The 21,409-nt window shown below is 37.5% G+C and overlaps 1 protein-coding gene across 1 annotated transcript in view; it reads left to right on the top strand.

Moving 5' to 3' along the window:
- The first annotated feature begins 2,367 nt into the window (after positions 1 to 2,367).
- The window catches only part of SPAG6 (sperm associated antigen 6), a 63,244-nt gene continuing 44,202 nt past the window's right edge, over positions 2,368 to 21,409 (top strand). The window contains exons 1-4 of the mRNA XM_061435982.1: positions 2,368 to 2,548; positions 2,637 to 2,732; positions 14,470 to 14,636; positions 17,853 to 18,036. Coding sequence (XP_061291966.1) covers positions 2,524 to 2,548; positions 2,637 to 2,732; positions 14,470 to 14,636; positions 17,853 to 18,036 — 472 coding nt within the window. The 5' untranslated portion in view covers positions 2,368 to 2,523. The remainder of the gene's footprint in view (positions 2,549 to 2,636; positions 2,733 to 14,469; positions 14,637 to 17,852; positions 18,037 to 21,409) is intronic.

Here is a 21,409-nt window from a genome sequence, read left to right on the forward strand (position 1 = left end):
AAACAACAGGATTTTTAAACTGGCTTTAGAATGTTGTCTTTTTTGAATCTCATTTTCATAAAAAGAGAAACTACATGCAAAAATGATTTTGAAATTACATGTGATTAGCTTTATACAAAAGGGGTCAAAGTTTTCCACACAAATCTTTCATGGAAACATTTTTGCAAGTTAATTCAGATAATATGTTTCATTCTCAATCAAACATATAGTTTACTGTGTCAAGTACATTGTAGATCTGTATTTAAAGTCACCCGGTACTTTTAGAAGAATAATCTTAATAGCACCTTTTCTTTTTTAAAAATCGAAATATCCCTTTGAATAGTTTTCTTTCTCACTACTTAACTATTAGAGGTGTGTATGTCATCTTGGGGCATACAATTAACATTGTAAAACAATGGTATTTTAAAGTTAGTAAGTTCAAAAGTGGGTCAGAAATTATACTTCTGTCAGTAAAAGTAATCTTCCACTTTTGCCATATTTTACATTTGAATTACTAACAATTCTTTTCTGTTTTATGATTAATCTATGTTACATTTCTCCATTTAATTTTAAAGACTTCTAAAAAGAAAGATAGAATAAAGAGCAATGTTCTACTTCTTTAGTTTGTCCAATTTCATATATAAAGTAAGAATTCTATATTGTGTTTTATCAGGAACAACACAGACACTGTTAAGGACAAATACTCAGAATCTATAGTTAAAAATAATTTATATTCCATTTAACTTAAGCTTTCAAACTTTGAGGTGTTCCATAAGTAGACTGTCATGTTTACAGGTTTAGACTTTTTTTTTTTTCACCATTGGGCTCTTACCTCAATGCTTTTAAAGTGGAAAATACACAGTAAAAACAATTACTAAAAATGGCAGCTGTAGTCGCTTAGGAGTTCGAATTGTTAAAGGACTGAAACCAAACATAGAACCTTTTAGTTTTAAGGGGATTTTTTTTTCATAATGCAACAAGGAACTGAAAATAAAATTACAATGAAGGTTTATTTGCCATTTTAATTATTTGTCCAATCTGTCCCCCTCCCATCTCTAAATTAGTACACAGCAAAACTTTAATTTTAAAAGACCTGTTTCCTTAGGGAAACATGAGAATCACTGTTAGACTTGATATCTCAGGGTTAAGTAAAGGGATTGTGGGTATTACTGGCTTCTGAACTTCGAAGCAAAAGACATGCACCTGTTCTGGGGGTAGCAGGGATCCCACTGAACATACTTATTCTTCTTTCTGATTGCTGGTCCATCCCACAACTATTTGGGGCTTCAGAAAACACCAAGACTTCATTAGAGAGCTCAAGTCAGAGTGAGATTTCAAAGATTATTGTATAGGACTTATCCCAAATATGAGAACCAGCTAAATTTGCATGTTTCCTTCTATTAAAGAAGAGACATCAAGAGGTTTCCTGTCTTGGCACTACTCAGCAGCAGCTGTGACTATCCCCTTGACATCTGGCGAAATTGTAGTTTCTGATGGAGGAACATTTAAAGTTGACACCTGTCATTGAAACATTTGGTATACAGTTTTCAGACCAGCTAGAAACCGGTGATAGACTACCTAACTTTTGTTAAAAGAAACTGGGTAAGAAAGTTATGTCAGCTAAGAGAAGTCTGATTATGATAGTTTGAATCAAGACTTTCCAGGTAAAGATTCTCTCTCCTTTTCTTTTGGAAACGTCCTTCAGCAACAAATGAAGTCTACATTTAAAAGACAAAAAATGTTTTTGAAAAATCTCATAAAAATAAGGAAGCAGCAAAGTTGGTTGTAATTTGGAAAAGTCATGGAAGACAGGACGTTTATGATAGTTTTCTTGTGTGCTTTTCTCATTGAATCTTTAGGAGTGCTAATTAAATGCTTTTAATACATTATAGTTAGGTGTATGAACCGAGGTATCCTGACCCTCTAAGAATCCTCAAACCTGAAATGCCCAGTATATAAAAGCTGGACTAAAGGGGAAAATATTTGACTTGAAGACAGCACTGACAGTAATGTATTTATCAGATAATACAGTGTTATATGTGAGATTTCTCTCGACTGTCGAATCCCAGGAGACTCCATCGCGGCAGTTTGCTTGTCTCGCCGCACTAGGATCGAGTTTCCTTGGCGCGCGAGGCTCCCTCCCGCCCCGCTGCAGTCAAGTCTGGGTTCGGTTTGTGAAGTTTTCTGACCTCCTGGCGGACGCCTGTGCCCAGAAGGTGTGACCCTCGACGGCGCACGGCTCCCGCGGCGGCCGTCAGAGCTCCGCGAGTCCGGGGAGCCGCGCAGGCGGAGTACCCCACCTGAGGCCGCCGACCGCGACGGGCGCCCAGGCACCGCGCCGTGACGTCACGCTGGGGACTGCGGTTGCCGCGAGACGGCCGCGTTCCGGTTCCGGTCGGTTGCCCGGGAGACGCGGGTACACAGAGAGAGCCTCTGCCGTCGGAGGCCGAGCTGTAGCCGCGGTTGCCCGCTCCATAGACTCGCAGGCCCAGCTCTGTCGAGTCAGACACAGGAGTCGGTGACGCGCGCAGAGACGCGGGCGCCATGAGTCAGAGGCAGGTGCTGCAAGGTAGGCCCGGTCGCCCCGACGGGGGAGGGAGGACGGCGGAGCCCGCGGGCCGCGCGAGGCGCTCTCCAGCTTGTGTCTCTCCCCGCAGTGTTCGAGCAGTACCAGAAAGCCCGGACCCAGTTCGTCCAGATGGTGGCGGAACTGGCGACCAGACCCCAGAACATCGAGACGCTGCAGAACGCGGGTGAGCCCTCAGCCTGCACCCGCGTCGCTGCGCACCCCTGGCCTCGCCTCGCCCGTCGCGCGTCAACCGGGTCCTGCCTCCCTTGCAGCCCTGTCCTCTCCCCACATCTTCATTCCTGGTTGCCCCCAGGTCCTCCTCTCAGCCTCGCCCCTCGCCGCATATCCCCAGGCCCTTCGCCCAGTGTCCCCTGGCTTCGTCTCAAGTCCCCGTCTCCCCGCTCCCCTGCTGGCTGGGCTGTCAGGGAGCTGCGGGGTGGGGACGGAGGATGGCGTCCCTAAGTTCCCTCAATCCACCGCGGAGGCGGTACAAGTGTTCGGTCTCTTTCGCGGCTCTTCGCGGGTCAAGTTTCCAGATGGATATGAGAGGGGCCAGGCATTCCTATTTCCATCTTTGTCGCAACTAGGAAAGTATCAGATTGAAAGTCAAGACCGTACGAATTGCCTGGAAGTCATTTTATGTGAACGTGAACCTACCCTAATCAGCCCCATTCTTCCGGATGCCCTGCGTTTGATCACCTTAGACTTGACTTTCTCACACCAAAGGAATTCCAGAGCGGTTGATAACGTTATTTCTCGCTTTATGTTGGTGAAAGAGCAAAGATAGGCTTGAATATTTTTCCAAGAGATTCCAAGTAGGCAGAGACCTAGCTTTGAGAAATCTCTAGTGGTGCTCTTATTCCACGTCTTGATCCGAATTTATGTAGATTCTATAGGCAGAGGAAGAATGCGTGTGTTATGTGTGTGTGAAGTTCTCCTTACCTTTTCACATAATGGTGGTCCCTTCTCTCTCTCTCTCAATCCTCTGTGTCTGATTAAGGATGATTCCACCACCACCTGAAGGTAGCATTTTATTGCTGCTGTGTCATGAGAAACCTTCAATTTATGGGTTATGATCTTTAAAACTCATTTAAATTAACATGGAATTAGAAGAGAATTAACATATTTCCAGGGCAAGAATTTTAGACACACTGTTTACTCTGCGTTTCTTTGAGGGGAATTAGTACTATGCTAGGTGGAAATTTCTCTTGCCACTGGGAGGGATTCTGTGCTTACTCATTGCATGCTTTTATTGGGGGGTGGGAAGGAGTGTAGTTAGAATAGGGAAAGTGTATTTTATAACCACTTAAAAAAGCTATTAATTTTGAGGTAAGTGTACATTCACATGCAGTGGTAAGAAATAATACAGAGAACTCAGGTGCCTCAAAACTGTAGTGTGATCCAGGATATTGACATTGATAACAATCCATCAGGTTTGTTGTTGTTTAATTTTCCCTAGTTTTCCTTGTACTAGTGTGTGTATGTGTGTGTCTAGGTCTATATAATTTTATACTGTGTGTATCCATCACCATTATAGTCAGAGATTATCACCACAGAATCTCTTGTCATGCCTTTTTATAATCACACCTACCTCCCTCTTTTCCCTAACTTTGGGCAACCACTCATCCCTTCTCCATTTGAAATTTTCCCAAAGCTGATAAGCTTTTGTTCTACAGTTGTTTCACATGGATTCATTTCCTTTCTTCTGCATGTGTATGTGTGTGCTTGTGTGCATGCACGTATATTCTCAAAGTATCCAGCACAGTGCTGGACATACAGTGTTTCATCTACACTGACTATGTTAACTTTATTAGAGCATGTTACATTTTTTGAACGCACTTTTTTGAGGGATTTTTTTCCTTCCAGTCCTACTCTTGCTATTTATGAATATTTGATTTTTTGGACAGTATGTATACAGCTAAACAAAAATGTGATTTCTTAAAAAGGGAAAATGACATTATTTTAGAAATTTGATAGCTGAAATATAGATTGTATAGATAACTACTGAATATCATGTTTAATGTAAGAGTGACAGATTATCTCTTCCCATAAGTATACACTATAGACTATATAATGGAATTTAATCAATACAAACAGGCTAAGTCATCATCAAAGTATAAGTGACTTAGATATGACATTCTTAAATAGCCACCTATTTCACTTACGGTCTGACTTAGAAAAGAATGAAATACAAAAGTAATATAGCTTAACAGTTTGAAATTATCTCTACTTGGTGAGAGCCTGAGATGGTTAATTTTATGTCAACTTGACTGGACCTTGAGATCTCCAGACAGTTGGCTAAACAGTATTTCTAGGAGTGACTAGGATGTCTAGGATGGAATGGTAAGATTTTTCTTTCCCCTGAGGAACTTATTTTAACATACTTCATGTTATGTAAATTCAACTTAAGCACCCCTTTAATAACTTTAAATAGAGACAGATATTGGATATTCCAATAGATTTATCTTTTGAATATTAAAAAACCCTGTAAGCTTTGTTATGAAAACTGCTTTTATTAGTCAATTAAACATTTAAGTGGTTTCCTTTTCAAAAATCACTATGGATTTAAGATGCGTCTGAATGAGCCACAGTATGTGTACATAAATTACATATTTTGATCAATTTTTTTCCAGTCAAGTGAATTCATTTTGGTAACATAAGATACTAGTACATTTTGTTCCTGACTTTGATATACTGTCTTTATATCTGGGAGAGTTTTGTTTTCTCACTTTTCTCCCTTAATAAACTGTTTAAATAAACATGTATCATGGGTCCAAAATAATGGGAAAAAAAGTTTCCATATAGACATCATGATAAATTAGTAGTTCACTTGTTAAGAATTTTTAAATCCATTGACTATGAAAGGAACCTTAAAGGTGAAAATTATTGATGAAGTTTTATTTCATTTAAAAAACTCTGATCTTTTTCATTGTATTTTTGATGTGTCAGTGAGAGAATTTGCTCTATTAATTATGTCCAAAGTAATTTTAAAACACAGTGTTGCAAGATATCTTCTTCAGAGTATTTAGACAAAAATAGGTTTGACTCACTAGAAAAACTGTGTACAGTGTGTCTATAACCTGGATTTTTTTCCTCATTGAGATTTTGTTCTTTCTAAATCAAAAGAACATACATGAAAACATTAAAAAACATAAAAAGGAAGAAATAGAAAACCTTAACAGACCCATCACAAGCACGGAAATTGAAACTGTAATCAAAAGTTTGTTATAAAATCTCATTATGCACCTTCAAACCCTATATGTCTGAGCCATTAAATCTTGCAGGTATTTAAAAATGAATTTGAATACTTCCCCTCTTTGAATAATTAGTAACACTTGACTGCAGTGCTAGAGATAATACATAGTAACTTGTACCAATTGTAGAATTTCAGCATTTGGAAGGGGTTGTTTAATTATAAAATATAAGAAAGATGTTTTATGGTATACTGGAGTGCCAGGCCACTCTTTGGTTGTTTAGAAGGTCTTTTAGAATAAGCTAATAAAAGCCCCAAGAACTTGATTTTTAAACTGCTTAGCTACATTAAATAAACTTTTTCTGAAACAGCTATTTATATAAGAAAAGTAGGGGTAAAGTTTAAAATAATACTTTATAATATTTTGCTTATAACCTATACCCAGAAGGTAAACATGGCAAATCAAAAGTTATGCATATTTTCAAAAGAGTAGGAATAGAGAAGTTTGCCTAACACTTTAAATATGCACCTGTATGAAGTGAATTTACAAATTGAGGCAATTTATTTGGTTCATAATTCAAGAAAATAAATAATGCATGTTGACATAAAATGCTTTTAAATTACATGTGTTTGGCACGGGGTGAAAATCTTCAGATTAATGATCTAGCACTTCGGTTTCTATGAGAAGGAAAAGCCTGTAGCAAGCATTTATGATGTATTGAAAACACATCCTGGGAGGTACATGAAGCATGATTCTCCTACAAAAACTACTTTTCTAAAGGATTTTAGAACCAAAAAAATAATTAGTAAAGCAACTTCAAAAAACTTAATGAGTTATGCTCTTTAAATTTGATGTTTTTCCAATATAAAAGGAGTCTTATAGTTCTGAATGTATGATAATTACAGCACCTTTTTTTTAGTGACGGGGAGTGTTTTTCTTTTTTTAAGGATAGGGTTTTTTTTTTTAAGGATAGTGATAGAGGTTTTTTCTTTTTTCTTTTTACATATACGTAAGTGGAAAATATTCCAGGAAACTATAAAAATTCTGAACTTGTATGCACCTAGTATGTCCTATAAACAAGATTTTTCAGAGTTTTATTGTGTGTCCCAAATCATTGTTCCTGTGTGGACATTTCCTGTTTTGATATCTAAGCATTGGTACATAAGTAGAAAATACTACAACCAGGACTAGGATTTCACTGTTTTCCTAAGAAAAGCTGGATGATTAAAAAAAAAAAAAAATCCAAGCGGTACATGAACCTGAAAGAGTAGGTTCTTGAAATGGCAAATTGTGTGGGTTAAATTTTAATGTCACAGATTAAATGGCTTTGAAAAGTTATTTCAGTGTTTTCTAAAAACACTTTGCATTTGAATGTTTTTTCAAGGCCTTTGCTCTTCAGACTTTTCCTACACTTTTTTGCCCAATTAATTCCTACTCATTCTTTATAGCTGTTTTTAGATGTTGATTCCTCAGGGAGATCTTCCTCGAGCCCTTCCAGTGAGTTGTCTCTTAAGTTTCCCTGATTGTAGCATTTCTCTTTCATAGTCCTTATCACAATTGTAATAGTTTAATTTCCCCTTTCTCTACTAACTGTAAGTTCTGTGCTTAACATAATGCTTAGCATAGAGCAGATATTCAACATGTTTAAAGAGGATGAAGGAAGGAGTAATTATTTTTCTAAGTGTTTTCATATCTCTTAGATTAGATTCTTATAACAGCTCAGGTGAATAGAGTAGGTATCGTCTTCACTGTGGTTAAATCTCAAAGAAGGCTGGATAATTGCCATCATCTCTAAGTGAGTTAGTTGCTGAACTGGGACTAGGACCTGTTTCTGTATTGTTAGCTGACTTTGTGCTCTTCCTGTGTTACCTGAGGTATCAGGAAACCATTCATAGATGTTCTAGGAGTTTCGAATAAACCTCAGTGTTTTTTTTTGGCTGAGCCACGTGGCTTGTGGGATCTTAATTCCCAGACCAGGGACTGAATCCCGGTCGTCAGCAGTGACTGTGTGGAGGGCCGCCAGGGAATTTCCACTCAGGGTTAACTTTTAAAATACGTCATCTGTTCAGGCCTTTGGGTACCAGTGACTGTCCAGTAATTGTGTGTAATGGCTTTTGAGGTCTCCTCGAGGACCGCTGTGGGACCTTGAGTGGAGGCCCACATGCCAAAGACTAACTTTAATTGATAAATACCCGGAGATTTGAGGAAATGGAAGTTGTATTTAGCACTTAAACTGGCCTCGGAGTTCTAGAAGACCTTTTGGCTTCCTCTTAACTTCTAAGGAAAGCCTTTTCAAACCAGAGGCTCTTTCAAATTACCCAGAGAAAGTGTCTAATCCCCTGGAAGTTGAGAACCAAGAGAGAGTACTTGAGAGAGTCGTTGGACTGACACCCGCTATCGTCAAGAAGAGCAGCTGGGAGACCTCGCCCGGAGAGGCCAGCTGCCCTCTGACTGACCGCCTGCCCTCCTGGACTTTTTGAGAACATGTGAAGTAAAGCTCGGTGAAGAAGGAGGCCCTTGATATTTGTTGGTTGATTGATGTGAGCGAATACTTAGCACTTTCTTTTGTTCTTTATTTAGTCATACTTTGTGTGAAGGACTTTTCTTCCACGTTCACGGGGAGCAGAACTTTGGGATTTCTGTTAAGTAGATGTACTGGTCCTAGAAGAAATCCAGGGCCGTACCTTGAGAAAAAAATTGTCCTTGCTTTGTAGTTGGCCTATCTGAACACAAGTCAGACTTACCTAATTTTCAAAGTGAAATATTGGTTTTGCCAGACACCCCAGACTAATAAGGGCGGCTCAACTTAGAATTTAGTTTTTAATCAAGTTCTGTTAAAAATCTAGGTGAAAACTAGTGGTATTTATGCTTGAGTATGTGTGCCTGTGTCTCCAAAGGAAATGATCTCTGTTCACTTTTCTATATAGTCTAAGTTCTATCTCACTGTCGATTTAGAATCACTATTTAATTGTGTACAAATGCTAGATTATATTAGCTTTCCATGGAACTGTCTTTGTAGATTTAGTCTAATAATATTCCCTCTTTTTTTTTGAGGGCTTGTTTAAAAATAGCTGCTTAGACTTTCCCATGACTTTTAAAATCTATCATTGAAGACATTGTGCATTTTGCTGTTATTTTTAAAATATAAAATTGTATTATTTTAAAAGATTTTTTTGATATGGACCATTTTTAAAGTCTTTATTGAATTTATTACAATGTTGTTTCTGTTTTATGTATTTTGGCCCCGAGGCGGGTGGGATCTTAGCTTCCAAGCCAGGGATCGAACCTCCATGACCTGCAGTGGACGGTGAAATCTTGACAGACTAGACCACCAGGGAAGTCCCCAAGTTATACTCTTTTATTCAATCAATCTTTTACTATTTATCTAAATATTATGTTTCAAGCTAGGCCTATGATTTCAGGAAAAAAATTGTTCCTGCTTCCTTTTATTTCACAGAATGGTTCTCTTTTTACTTTTGCTGCCATAAAACTCAAGTTTTATGCCCAGAGTTCAGTTGTAGAAACTATTACCTAAACTATATTTCTGATTTAAAAAAACAAAACACCCAGCCCCCCTCTCCATTCCATCGCTGTTAATTATCTTTGTATCCATATCTTTTAGAGTGAACTATCTCAAAACAATGTAGGCAGAGTATGAGTAAAACCAAAAATTTCATCTGAAGATAGATTTTTTAAAATTAATTAATTTATTTTAATTACAATATTGTGGTGGTTTTTGCCATACATTGACAAGAATCAGCCGCAGGTATACATGTGAAGATAGATTTTTGAACTGATTGCCTTTCAAAAGTTTCCTTTTCAGATATTTCCAATGAAACCTCTGGGAGCAGGCAGTCCTTTTAGCAGTGTCTTCTCTTTTCTCTGTACTAGCCTCATTCCAACATTCCAGTCTTCTCCAGGCAGATGGGTGTAGTAGGTATATATGTAAAAGAGAAAACAACAGACTCATTATTCGCTCAGAAGAATTGAAAGCAGGGACTCAAAGGGATACCTGAACATCAATGTTTACAGCAGCATTATTCACAAACCCGAAAGTGGAAACAACCCAAGTGTTCATTAACACATGAATAGACAAACAAAATGCATGTACACACAATGGAATATTGTTGTTGTTTAGTCACTAAGTTGTTTCCTACTCTTTTACAACCCCATGGACTGTAGTCCACCAGGCTCCTTCTATCCATGGGATTTCCAAGGCAATGATACTGAAGTGGGTTGCCATTTCCTTCTCCAGGGGATCTTCCTGATCCAGAGATCGAACCTGCGTTGATAAGGAGGCAGGCAGATTTTTTTTTTCTCCTGTTTTTTTGTTTTTTGCTAGGCAGATTTCTTTACCACTATTATTCAATCTTAAAAAGTAATGAAATTGTGATATATGCTACAATATGGACAAACCTTAAAAACATTTTGCTAAGTGAAAGAAGCCAGACAAAAAAGGACAATATTGTATGATTCTATTTATATGAAGTATCTATAATAGGCAAAATCATGGATACAGAAAATAGAGTAGAGACTACCACAGGCTGAGTGGCGGATATGGGGAGTTATGATTTAATTGGTATACAGTGTCTGTTAGGAAGGATGAATAGGTTCTGGAAATGATAGAGGTGATTGTGGCACAACATTAAAGCTGTACTTAATGCCACTGAATTGTGCACTTAAAGTGGTTAAAATTTAGGTATATTTTACTACAACTTAAAAAAGAAAAAAAAAAGAAGATAAGTCACCAAGGCAGCCAGAAATCTTTACTGTGACTTCAGTGAACCCAAAGACCTGGTTTGCAGAGACTTGCTTTCAATAAAACAAAGTTGAGCTGTTAAATATCTTTATAAAGCACCTGAAATTGAAGTAATATGTATAGAAATTATACGCATGAAATATGAGACTGAGTTATTTCTTTTGTCTTTAGAAACATTTGACCTTTTTCCCCCTGGCTTATATATCCAATTGGCCTGCAAAATTCAAGTGATAGGCCTATGTTGTATTAAAAGGAATTAAGGGAAAGGTTGGTTGAGGCTATTCTATAATTTCTTCCAATACTTTTTTGAGAGCATGAGCTGCCTTTACTCATCTGTGAGGTCCCTATTTCTTGCCACTTGGTAAGCCTTGATCTGTTTTTTGAATGAATAATTGTGGGCAGGATTCATGGGTTTTTATTTTTGTAAAACTAGATAACAATGTAAGTATTATTAATAGAAGCAGTGTCTCCAGTATGGCACTGGAACAAGAAACACAGAAAAGAAACTTAAAGCTATAAAGTTGGGGATGGGGAAGATTGTAAAGATTTAGCCTATAGGTTAAATTTCATAAACATTTTCACACCATTTAATGAATTTATATAGGGAAGACAAAATTGTCTTATAGATATCAGAGTATAATATATAAATTACTTTTACTATTAGATATAATATTAGGTAGTACTTGTTGGTTCCTTCAGTGGAGACCCCGGTGAGTTCATTAGCTGCTCACTGAGGACCTTGTCTTATTAGATATTATAGCAGTTATTCAGACTGCTATAACCTATGGACTCTATATTTTCATGCATTCGCTCACCAAGGATCAATCACCATGGATTCCTAATGGACAGACAGGTAAGGAAATTTCTTTTTTATGTTATATATGCTCCTCTCTTTCCTCCTCCCCTCACTCCCTCCCTCCCTTCCTTCTTTCCTCAGTTCCTCTTGCAGCATTATCTGTATTTTTAGGACAAACCTGAAATTAGAATAACAAAGTATGCTTAGCCTGTGTAGGAGATAAAAACATGTTCCTGGGGATTGAAGACTATGAAGCACTAAGAGGCAATTCAAGGACTAGAAATTCGGGCAATACTTTCTTTAGTAAAAATGACCTCATTCAGATATTTTAAATGGAAACTTTAGCTTTTACAAATTTTTCAAAATTCTCATTGTCTGAACAAGGGCATATGACAGAGCATCTGCATGAAAGCCTAACTTTGATATTGAATATAAGAATAGAAACAAAAGGAATCATGTCATTTTATTGACCTGATTTTTGCTGGGCCAAATGAAGTAGAAAAAGGGAGGAGAAAATATATAAAGCAGCAAAATTCCTTTGAGTATGTGGACAAATGAAATACATTTTTTGGGGTAGAACATCTTATTGCTAAAACGGCAAACTGAAGATATCCAACACTGGGAGACTTGTGGTATACTAGCTAAATATAGTAACTAATAATAAATAATAATGTAATTGTGCTTATTGTGCTTAGTCACTCAGTCATGTACAACTCTTTGTGATCCCCATGGACTGTAGCCCACCAGGCTTCTCTGTCCATGGGGGTTTTCCAGGCAAGAATATGGGAGTGGGTTGCCATGCCCTCCTCCAGGGGATCTCCCCAATCCGGGGGTTGAACCAGGGTCTCATGCAATTGCAGACGGATACTTTTCCAGCTGAGCTGCCTGGGAAGCATAAGAAGTATAAACTCAGATAGATGAATTCTGGTTCAACCCCCGGATTGGGAAGATACCACTTCATACCTACTAGGATGGATTATTCTAAAAAAATAAAATGCAACCATTGGTGAGGATGGGGAGAAATTTAAACCCTTGTACTTTGCTGGTGGGAGTTTAAAATGATATAGGCTCAGTGTAGTGGAAAGTGGTTTAACGGTTCCTAGATACTGGTGATGATTACACACCATTATAAATGTGTTTCATGCCACTGAATTATACACCAGAAAATGCTTAAAATGTTATGTATATTTTACCACTGTTAAAAAACTTGAATCAAGTAATAAGCAACCACAAAGAAGAGATCAACAAATGGTTGGTTTTAGATCCAGCTTTCTAGAAGGAATCATGTTCACATTTGGTAGTCATTCTAATACCTTATTTTGCACATTGAACTGTTTGTTGTGAGATACTTCAGAAATTATCTCCGTAAAAAGTGTAGAGAATAATATAAGAAACACTTATGCACATGGACATGCTGAATTGTTTAACATGAGCTGTGGCCTAGGCCTGAGAAGGCGGGCTGTGTGCCTGCAAAGTTAACCAGCCCAGTCAGGATGCAAACTCGCAGCAGTGGCCTTCTGTAAAACGATCTAACCAAGTCAAATTAGACAGAAAAAGGATCACTGAAGAAAACTGGGAACCGAGAAAAGCCAGAGGTCACATCATTAAATGTTTCTGTGATAAGCATCCTTATTCTCTGTTTATGTTATTTGATAGTACTGTTTATCTTATTTTGGTCTAATTCTAAATGTTGTTGTGTTTTCCTTTTATTTCTATTTCACGTGTTTCTGGATATAACATTACAAAAGAATATTGGTAATATGTATCTGCTTTTATAGGTCAGAGTAATATTTTTTAACAAAAGATGTAATAACGTGCAAGTTGAACAGCCCACTGTAAATGAAGTTTAAAAGTCAAGGGGCCCTTTGTTCTAGTTTGAACTCCGTTATCACCTTTTTTCGTAGTATTAGACTAAAACACCTCTATTAAGGGGTTGTCTGCAAGATGGCACAGTGGTAAAGAATTTGCCTGCCCATTCTAAAGAAGATCGCCTGGAGTAGGAAATGGCAACCCACTCTGGTATTCTTGGCTGGAAAATTCCATGGACCGAGGAACCTGGAGGTCTACAGTCCATGGGGTCACAAAGAGTTGGACACAACTGAGCACACAGCACAGCAGAGTTAATATAGAGTTGGAATATTGAATAAAATGATCCAAATGAAATAATTTACCCCACCTCCTCAATTTTCCATATTATTTCCATCCAGTTTTACGTATTTAGTAAGTATGAATAAAGAATGTCTGAATTTCTAACCTTGCTTCTGCATTTTAGCTGTGTGATTTCCCTAATTTTTCTCAGCCTTCATTTCCACATCTGTAAAATAGACATGATAATAGGACCTACTTCATAGGTTTGTTATGAGAATTCAGTGAATTGATATAGAAAATAAGTTCTTAACACAAAATAATATATAAGCTATTTTTATTATTGTGCTGTGATGATGGTATTCCTACTATGTATTCAACCCTAGAATGAATATTAATGAGAGCTAGTAATGTGACATACTTCCTTATCTTAAAGAATTTATTTATTCGGAGACAGTGTCAGAAATCTGAATTTACAGCCCTTTATGAATGGGAAGCCCTAGTCGAATGGCCCTTCTAGCTTACCTGGCCTTGAAATAGATCCTCATAAAATTTCTGTAATAGACTCTAAGTTGGTTGGAATCAGAGGAAAAAAACACCAGAAGACTTGAGAGGAAAGAACTGAACTGAGCCCTGAAAGAGATAGGGTTTGCAAAGGCTGTTGTGGGGGGCAGGGGGTGGGGTGGGGCACGTGGGGTTGAGCGGGGAGGAACACAGCTTCTTCCCCTCCACTCCCCACCCCCATAACCCTGCTAGGAAGGCTTTCTACTGTGTGCTTTATAGTCTCTCTCTGCATTCCTCGTGACGTCACACAGCTAGAGTTTGCCAAATCAGGGATTTAAACTCTGGTTCTCCAAAGCCGTTCTTAGTTCCATGCTAGGCTGCTGCTTTGATAATTGCAGGTTATATTATTCTATACCTTGTCCAGTTGGCTGCTGCTTCATATCGTATTAGGTTTTAGTGGATGGTTTTTGTTTGCTTGTTTTTAATGATATTTCCCTTTGCATTTTCCTATCTGCATATATGCTGAATGGTATGTTTGCTTTTTAATTTAAAATTTGCTGATTTCTTATTTCTTGTAACTTAGGCGTAATGGCTTTGCTGAGGCCTCTTCTTCTGGATGTAGTCCCAACAATTCAACAGACTGCTGCTTTGGCTCTGGGGAGACTGGCTAATTATAATGATGACCTGGCAGAAGCAGTCGTGAAGGGTGATATTCTTCCACAGCTTGTTTATTCATTGGCAGAACAGAATGTAAGAATTTTTTAAAACCAAAGTTACATGATTTTTGTTTTGGATTTTTAAAAAATTGATAGTTTGGGTACAATTGCAAGTGTGTAGGCATAGAATTATTAGGATATTAATACAACCTTCGGTTCTTTGAACTACACATAATAATACCTTGAGGGTGTTTTACTTTGGGGCTAATAGATAGCTTTTCTGCATTACTGTTAGTATAGGAGAAAACATATTTAAGTTTTTAATGGAATTATACACACAGCAGTACTTCTATATACGGTCTTATTCAAGTTATAGGATCAGTCTTCGAAAGATGTATGGCACCCTGGGCAAATGAGTTACACACAGTAGTGTTGTGTTATTCGCTCAGTCCGACTCTTCGCGACCTCGTGGACTGTAGCCTGCCAGGCTTCTCTGTCCATGGGATTCTCCAGGCAAGAATACTGGAGTGGGTTGCCATTTCCTCCTCTAGAGGATCTTCCCCACCCAGGGATCGAACCCAGGTGTCCTGGGTTGCAGGCAGGTTCTTTACCGTCTGAATCTAGTTAATGGGCAGTGGAAGAGAGAGCTTGGAAGCAAGGAGGAAGAGAAGCATTTGAAAGCAAGGAGAATGCATGTAAGAGAAGGTTTGACAAAGCGTTTTTTGCCAAGCATGCAAGCATGTCAAGCCTTTTAAAGGTCATCTAAGAGTGCTTCCATTTTTTCTCCCATCCTGTCTGATTCCCTTTCTGTTCCTAACAATAGTTAAGGATCTTCCTCTAGGTAGGGTCTTTGCCTGTTTGTTCCATCCTGCTGATTTATCATAACCTAGGGATGTATCTTTCTTGACATGTCTTTAAGATTAAATTATCTTTCTTACACATGTATAACCAGAGGACAAACAATTAAATTAAAACATGGGCAAAAGACTCACAGACATTTATCCAAAGAAAATGTACTAAGAGCTAAGATGAAAAAATACTCAATGGCATTAGTCATTAGGAGATGAAAATCAAAACTGTGAAGAGCCAGCCATTCTACCTACCAGGATGGCCATAACAAATAAAAGAAAGAAAAAAAAGGAAAATAGCAAGTGTTATTGAAGATGTGGAGAAGTTGTGTACAGTGGCACAGCTGCTATGGAAAACAATTTGGCAGTTCCTTAGTAAGTTAAACATAATTACTATATGACCCAGCAGTTCTCCTGGTTATATTTCCAAAGGAATTGAAAACAGGTGTTCAAGCAAAACTTGAATGCAAACGTTCATAGCAGCATTATTTGCAATAGCCAAAAGAATGACTAGATAAAGTAAATGTTATATATCCATACAATGGAGTATTATCAGTTCTAAAAAGGGATGAAGTACTGGTACATTCTACAACATGGATGAACCTTGAAAAAGTTATATTAAGAGGAAGAAGCCAGACAAGGCTACATATTGTATGATTCCATTTATTTATATGAAGTATCCAGAAAATGCATATCCACAGAGATGGACACAGATTAATGATTACCAGGAGCTGGGGGAAGAGGGGAGTGAGAAGTGGCTACTTAATGTAGAGGATTTCTTGTTGGAGGAATGAAAATATTCTGGAACTGGATAGGTATGGTTGCACAACATTGTGAATGCACTAAATGTCACTGAATTGTACACTTTAAAGTGGCCAAATTTTTTTAACGAAATAAAATTCTAATTGCTTTAAAATGTGCCTTTTTTTTTTTTTTAAAGATTGGAGAGTCATTTGCTAATGACTTTTATCTCTAGGAGGAGTTAAAGAAATTGTATTTTTCTTGTAGGCATTCTTTCTATCATCAAATGCTTGGACTCTTAGCTGCTTCTCTGAGGGCAAGGTCTGTGTTTGATATCTCACATAGAAGGTTCTCTGAGGTTTTCTAAGTGTGAATGAGTGCCCATTAGTTAAAGCAACAGGGCACACGTGAGGAGAAAGTGAGACTGGGAAGCATCTTCACAGGCTTCTATCTCCTTCCCCTTCCAGGCCTTTAACCCATTTCTCATGTGAGATTTAATCTCTTCTCTATGCGTACAAAGTCCTCTGGTTTGGTTTTTCCTTCCTTTTCCCTCCAGGTTTACTTTCGTTCCTTCCTTCCATCCTTTCTTCTTTCTCTTCCCTTTTCTTTTCTGGCAGTTCTTTTGGTGAGGCATTCCAGGAGAGAAGAGAGTTATGGATTTGGAGAAGCAGAAGTTAAGAGGAAGAGGGAGTGAGAGTATGAATTCTAGGCACTGTTAGTTAATGCTAAATGGTGCTCAGTAAAGTGTGAATTTGAAAATTCTGCAATATACATTCAAATCAGCTTATGGTAATGACAAGAAATGTATCACTATTATTTTTCCACAATCATGAGAAAATAATCTATGGAAAGCTACTTTAAAACTCTTCTAATTTTTGTAATGATTTAGTAGATATTTGGTTATGGACTTGTAAAATTAGACTTTGTAACAAATATTTTAATGTCTATGTTGACATTTAAGAAACTAAAGAAATATATCAAATCAAAACATTGTTACTAACAGTAGATTCCTTATCTTTTCAACATATCCTAATTTTTAAAATATATTCTGTTAAAATATACCTTTTGTATTTTCTCTCTCACATAATTTTTTATTGATTTTTAATATTTTAGCCTATGTAAATAGAATGCTTTCAGAACAGTTGCTGTAGTCACCTTAGTTGCTTTTTTTGTATACACTGTGAAGAAATAGAAACTTTATCTGATGATTGCTAAGTGCACCTCAGAGCATAGCTGTTATTTCAGGATAACACGGGACACCAGAAAGGTTAGTTGAGGTCACGCTTAGAGACTGAGGGCAAGTAAAGGAAATGAGTTTGTCAGGTGACAGTTTGGTTGCACGTGCTAACAATCTAGGAGTTCCCACAGGACAAACAGTACCTTTCACTGTAATGCACAAACATAAACTCCCATTATTTTATGAATCTGTAGGAAATACAATGCTTACATTTTATTTTATGCAGTTTCCAAATGCATGTTTCAGAGTAAAACATTTGAAATGAAGTTAAAGATGTACACCGTTTCAGTTCAGTTAATGAACAAAAGCAATGGGGAAGCCTCAAAAACTCAAAATGATTTTGCAGGATGTTTTTCATCTTTTGTATTTAAAAACTGCTGAGTTTTTTTTTTTTTAAATATCAGTGTCATTTTTTTATGTTTGTTTTGGTCTATTTTAACTTTTAGCTTGATTCATACTGAGTTTTATCTCTTTATGCTTGTAGCGTTTTTACAAGAAAGCAGCTGCCTTTGTGTTACGAGCGGTTGGTAAACATTCTCCCCAGCTAGCTCAGGCAATAGTTGATTGTGGAGCGCTGGACACACTGGTGATTTGCTTGGAAGATTTTGATCCTGGAGTCAAAGAGGCTGCAGCCTGGGCACTTGGCTATATTGCAAGACATAATGCAGGTAATGGCCCTTATTATAAAATAGGATTATTAAAGTTTACATTAATTAGGTAAACCTGGTTTTGCTTACTAGTAAACCATAGATAAGAGGTCTTAATGTTGTATCTATACATTATGGGAGATAAGTTTTGAATGAAGGCCAAATTGTTTGGATCACAAATTCATAAAAAAAAAAAAAAGCCTATACATGTCAGTCTTTATCTTAGTTAGCAAAAGAGACATTTGAAGACAGAGTGGGAAGAAGGGGGACATGGGGAGAATGAGATATTGATTGATTCAAAGACGTTAGTAAATTGGTTCTGTTACAAAATTATTAGAGTTTGTTACTCCCCAGGGGACATTGGGTCTTAACTCTCACTTATGGTAGGGTGTTCCAGGGTAGCCAAGAGCCATGTTTTATGAGTGAATAATGTTGAAAAGATGTGGGCATGGTAGCTTTCTAGAATATATTTGTATTCAGCCCAAGATTGGCAGGAAGAAGGAGAAAGAGAAGGAGCACCTTTTCTTACAAACTGAGCTCAGTGAGGCCATCAAGAAGGGACCTGGGCCTCTTGTGTGAAGGTTGTGCCGATACACTTGATTGCTAAAAAGTACACAGTGAACAAAATTGCCCCCACCACTTTACAGAAGTTGCTAAATAATATGCAAATAACACAATAAGAGAATAACAGTTTTAAACACGTTAAAATGAAAACTTTGCTAGTAGTCAAAGAACTGCATAATAAAACATCAGTGAAAGTAAAGCAGAAAAAAAACCAAGTGGTTAAGAGCACTGTGGCCTTAGCTAGAATCTGAGTTTGAGTCCAAGTTCCAGTCTTTAGTTGCTGTGTGACCTTGGACATGGCTTTTAAACTGTCTGAAACTTAACTTCCTCATCTGTAAGAAAGGTTGTACTACTTCCACATTTGTTGTGAGATTGATGAGATAGGCCAGTACATGGTAAATATTCAATACATTTAATATTATTAAAACTGAAGATTTGAGAGGGCACAATGATGTTTCTATTGACAAAGGCACTAGAAATTGTATGAATTTGTAAATGCAAATTCATATCATGCAAATCTAAGCCATAAAAGAGTTTATGGTTACTGTAGAAAGCCTACTTTGAGAATTCATCCTAAGGATAGAATCCCACAGAATGAAGAAGCTGCATTTATGCAAATGTTATTGTAGTGTTATTTGTAACATCAAAACCCCTCAAATATTTGGTAGAAATTTAGGGGTTAAATTATAGAAGTTTACTTAATGGAATCTCATTCAACAGTTATGAATCCTGCATGATAACATGAAAAAGTGATTATAATGTGAAAAATTAGAAAATTATATATTACAATTATGTGTACGTATGAAAGTCACTCAGTCGTGTCTGCACAGTCCATGGAATTCTCCAGGCCAGGATACTGGAGTGGCTAGCCTTTCCCTTCTCCAGAGGATCTTCCCACCCCAGGAATCAAAGCCAGGTCTCCTGCCTTGCAGACAGATTCTTTACCAGCTGAGCCATAATGATATAAAAATAAAATCTTATGTGGATATAAATTACAAGTGAGCACATGTTTGTGTTACTAGGGTTATAGAATGAATATTTTAAATTCATTTTCTAGATTTTTCAATGTGCATGCATGTATAAAATAATGACTACTGTTTATTGAGTAATTACTGTGTGCCTGGCTCTGTGCAGTATGCATCAGGATATTATCTCATTTTGGCTGCAGATACACTTAGGGCAGGTATTACTCTCCCTGTTAAACAGAGGAAGAGAGTGGAATGTAGACAATGCCTGAAGTTACGTTAATGGTTGAGCCAAAATTGGAATCTAAATCTGTCTGACTCCAAAGCCATATGTCAACCCCGTACCATACAGTTTGACTGCGTACTTCTTGAAAGAGTATTGAAGAAGAAATTCGAAACAGAAACAGGAAGTGGCTGTCCCATAGTTATGTTTAATTTGGTTTTTAAATGATGACACTACTGGAGACAATAAAATGATGTAAAAATAAATCAAGAGAGAAAACTATTTGTCGTGCTTAGAATGATTCAGAATTGGTACAATAAAATTATTTCCTTAATATCTGAATTTTGGTTTTCCAAGTAGGTTCACCTTAGGACTATTGCTTAATACATGTTGATTGAGAAAACTAAGGCAGTGTTTTAAATTAGAAGCTGGTTATCATGGGGAAACTACATGAGTATATTTAGTCTTTTTTTTTTTTTTTAATGTCAGAGGACTTTATAGATCGTAACATGAGTATTTTAAAGGGTGATACGAAAGAACTTTGAGGACAACTGTGCAGATACTCTGTCAGGCGGGTGCCCATAGATAACCTTTCCATATCTCCCTTTTGTTGAATCTGAGGGTAAATGATTATAGTTTATAAACAGGCTCTGTCTAAGGGATTCCGTTCCAATTTCTTGCTATAATCTGGCTCCCACATGGAATTCCCAGTGTAATTTCAATATTTCACAGTCATTAGGGGCTTGGGACCCAGAAGCTCCCAGAAGGGATTACTGAATAGATTTCTCAGAAGGAAAGGGAATTGTTATCTAGTAAGCAGTAAGTCATAATTCACATCCTGAATATCAGTGAAAAGAGAAGATTTACCTTCAAATGACCTGATTTCTTTCTTGATGATCTCCTAAAAATGGAATATATTGAGATGGAAGGGATTCATTCAGCGTTTTCTTCTGGGAACTAGTGGTAAATTGTTTGATTAGGTAGTTTAAGAAATATAAACCTTAGAGGAGATACAAAAGAAATGACCTTTAAGGGCAATAGAAGGAAAACGTTTTGCGTGTAGGAAACAAAAATAAAGTAAACACACAATTACTAGAAGAGGAAAGTCAGTGGGCATCATCTGATGTTTCCTTATTTGAAAAATACAATTTCTAGAAGCTACTTGTACATATAGATTTTAAGGCATTGTACAGATAACCAGAGGAAATTGGAGGCTAACCATCAGAAATGGTGGTCGTAGACTCTATCATGGAAATTTAATGAGACGATTTGCAACTCTGAGCAAATTGTCTCAGTAAATTTCCATGATAGAGTCACCAGTTACTGAACACACTTGATAATACACACCTCTTTGAAGATAAATAAACTACCTCTTTCTGTTTTGGGTTCCTTAAGAAAGGCTCAGACTGATTGTCGGTCCTCCTCTATCGTGCTACAGTCTCCCCCTCAGCAGAATTATTCTGGCTGCATATTTACCTAACTAGTGTCCAGTCTCATTATTTTCAAGCACTAGTCTTGTTTTTGGAACTACAAGGGGTGAGGCCAGAGGAGCGGTGGGCTCTGCTGCCTTAGTGCTCCCACCGGGAGGGCCCAGGCCTTCCCTCCCTCCCCACTCTGCCTGGCAGCCTGGCTCTAGCCTTGC

This window comes from Bos javanicus, chromosome 13 (genome assembly GCF_032452875.1).
Source record: "Bos javanicus breed banteng chromosome 13, ARS-OSU_banteng_1.0, whole genome shotgun sequence".
NCBI lineage: Eukaryota > Metazoa > Chordata > Mammalia > Artiodactyla > Bovidae > Bos > Bos javanicus.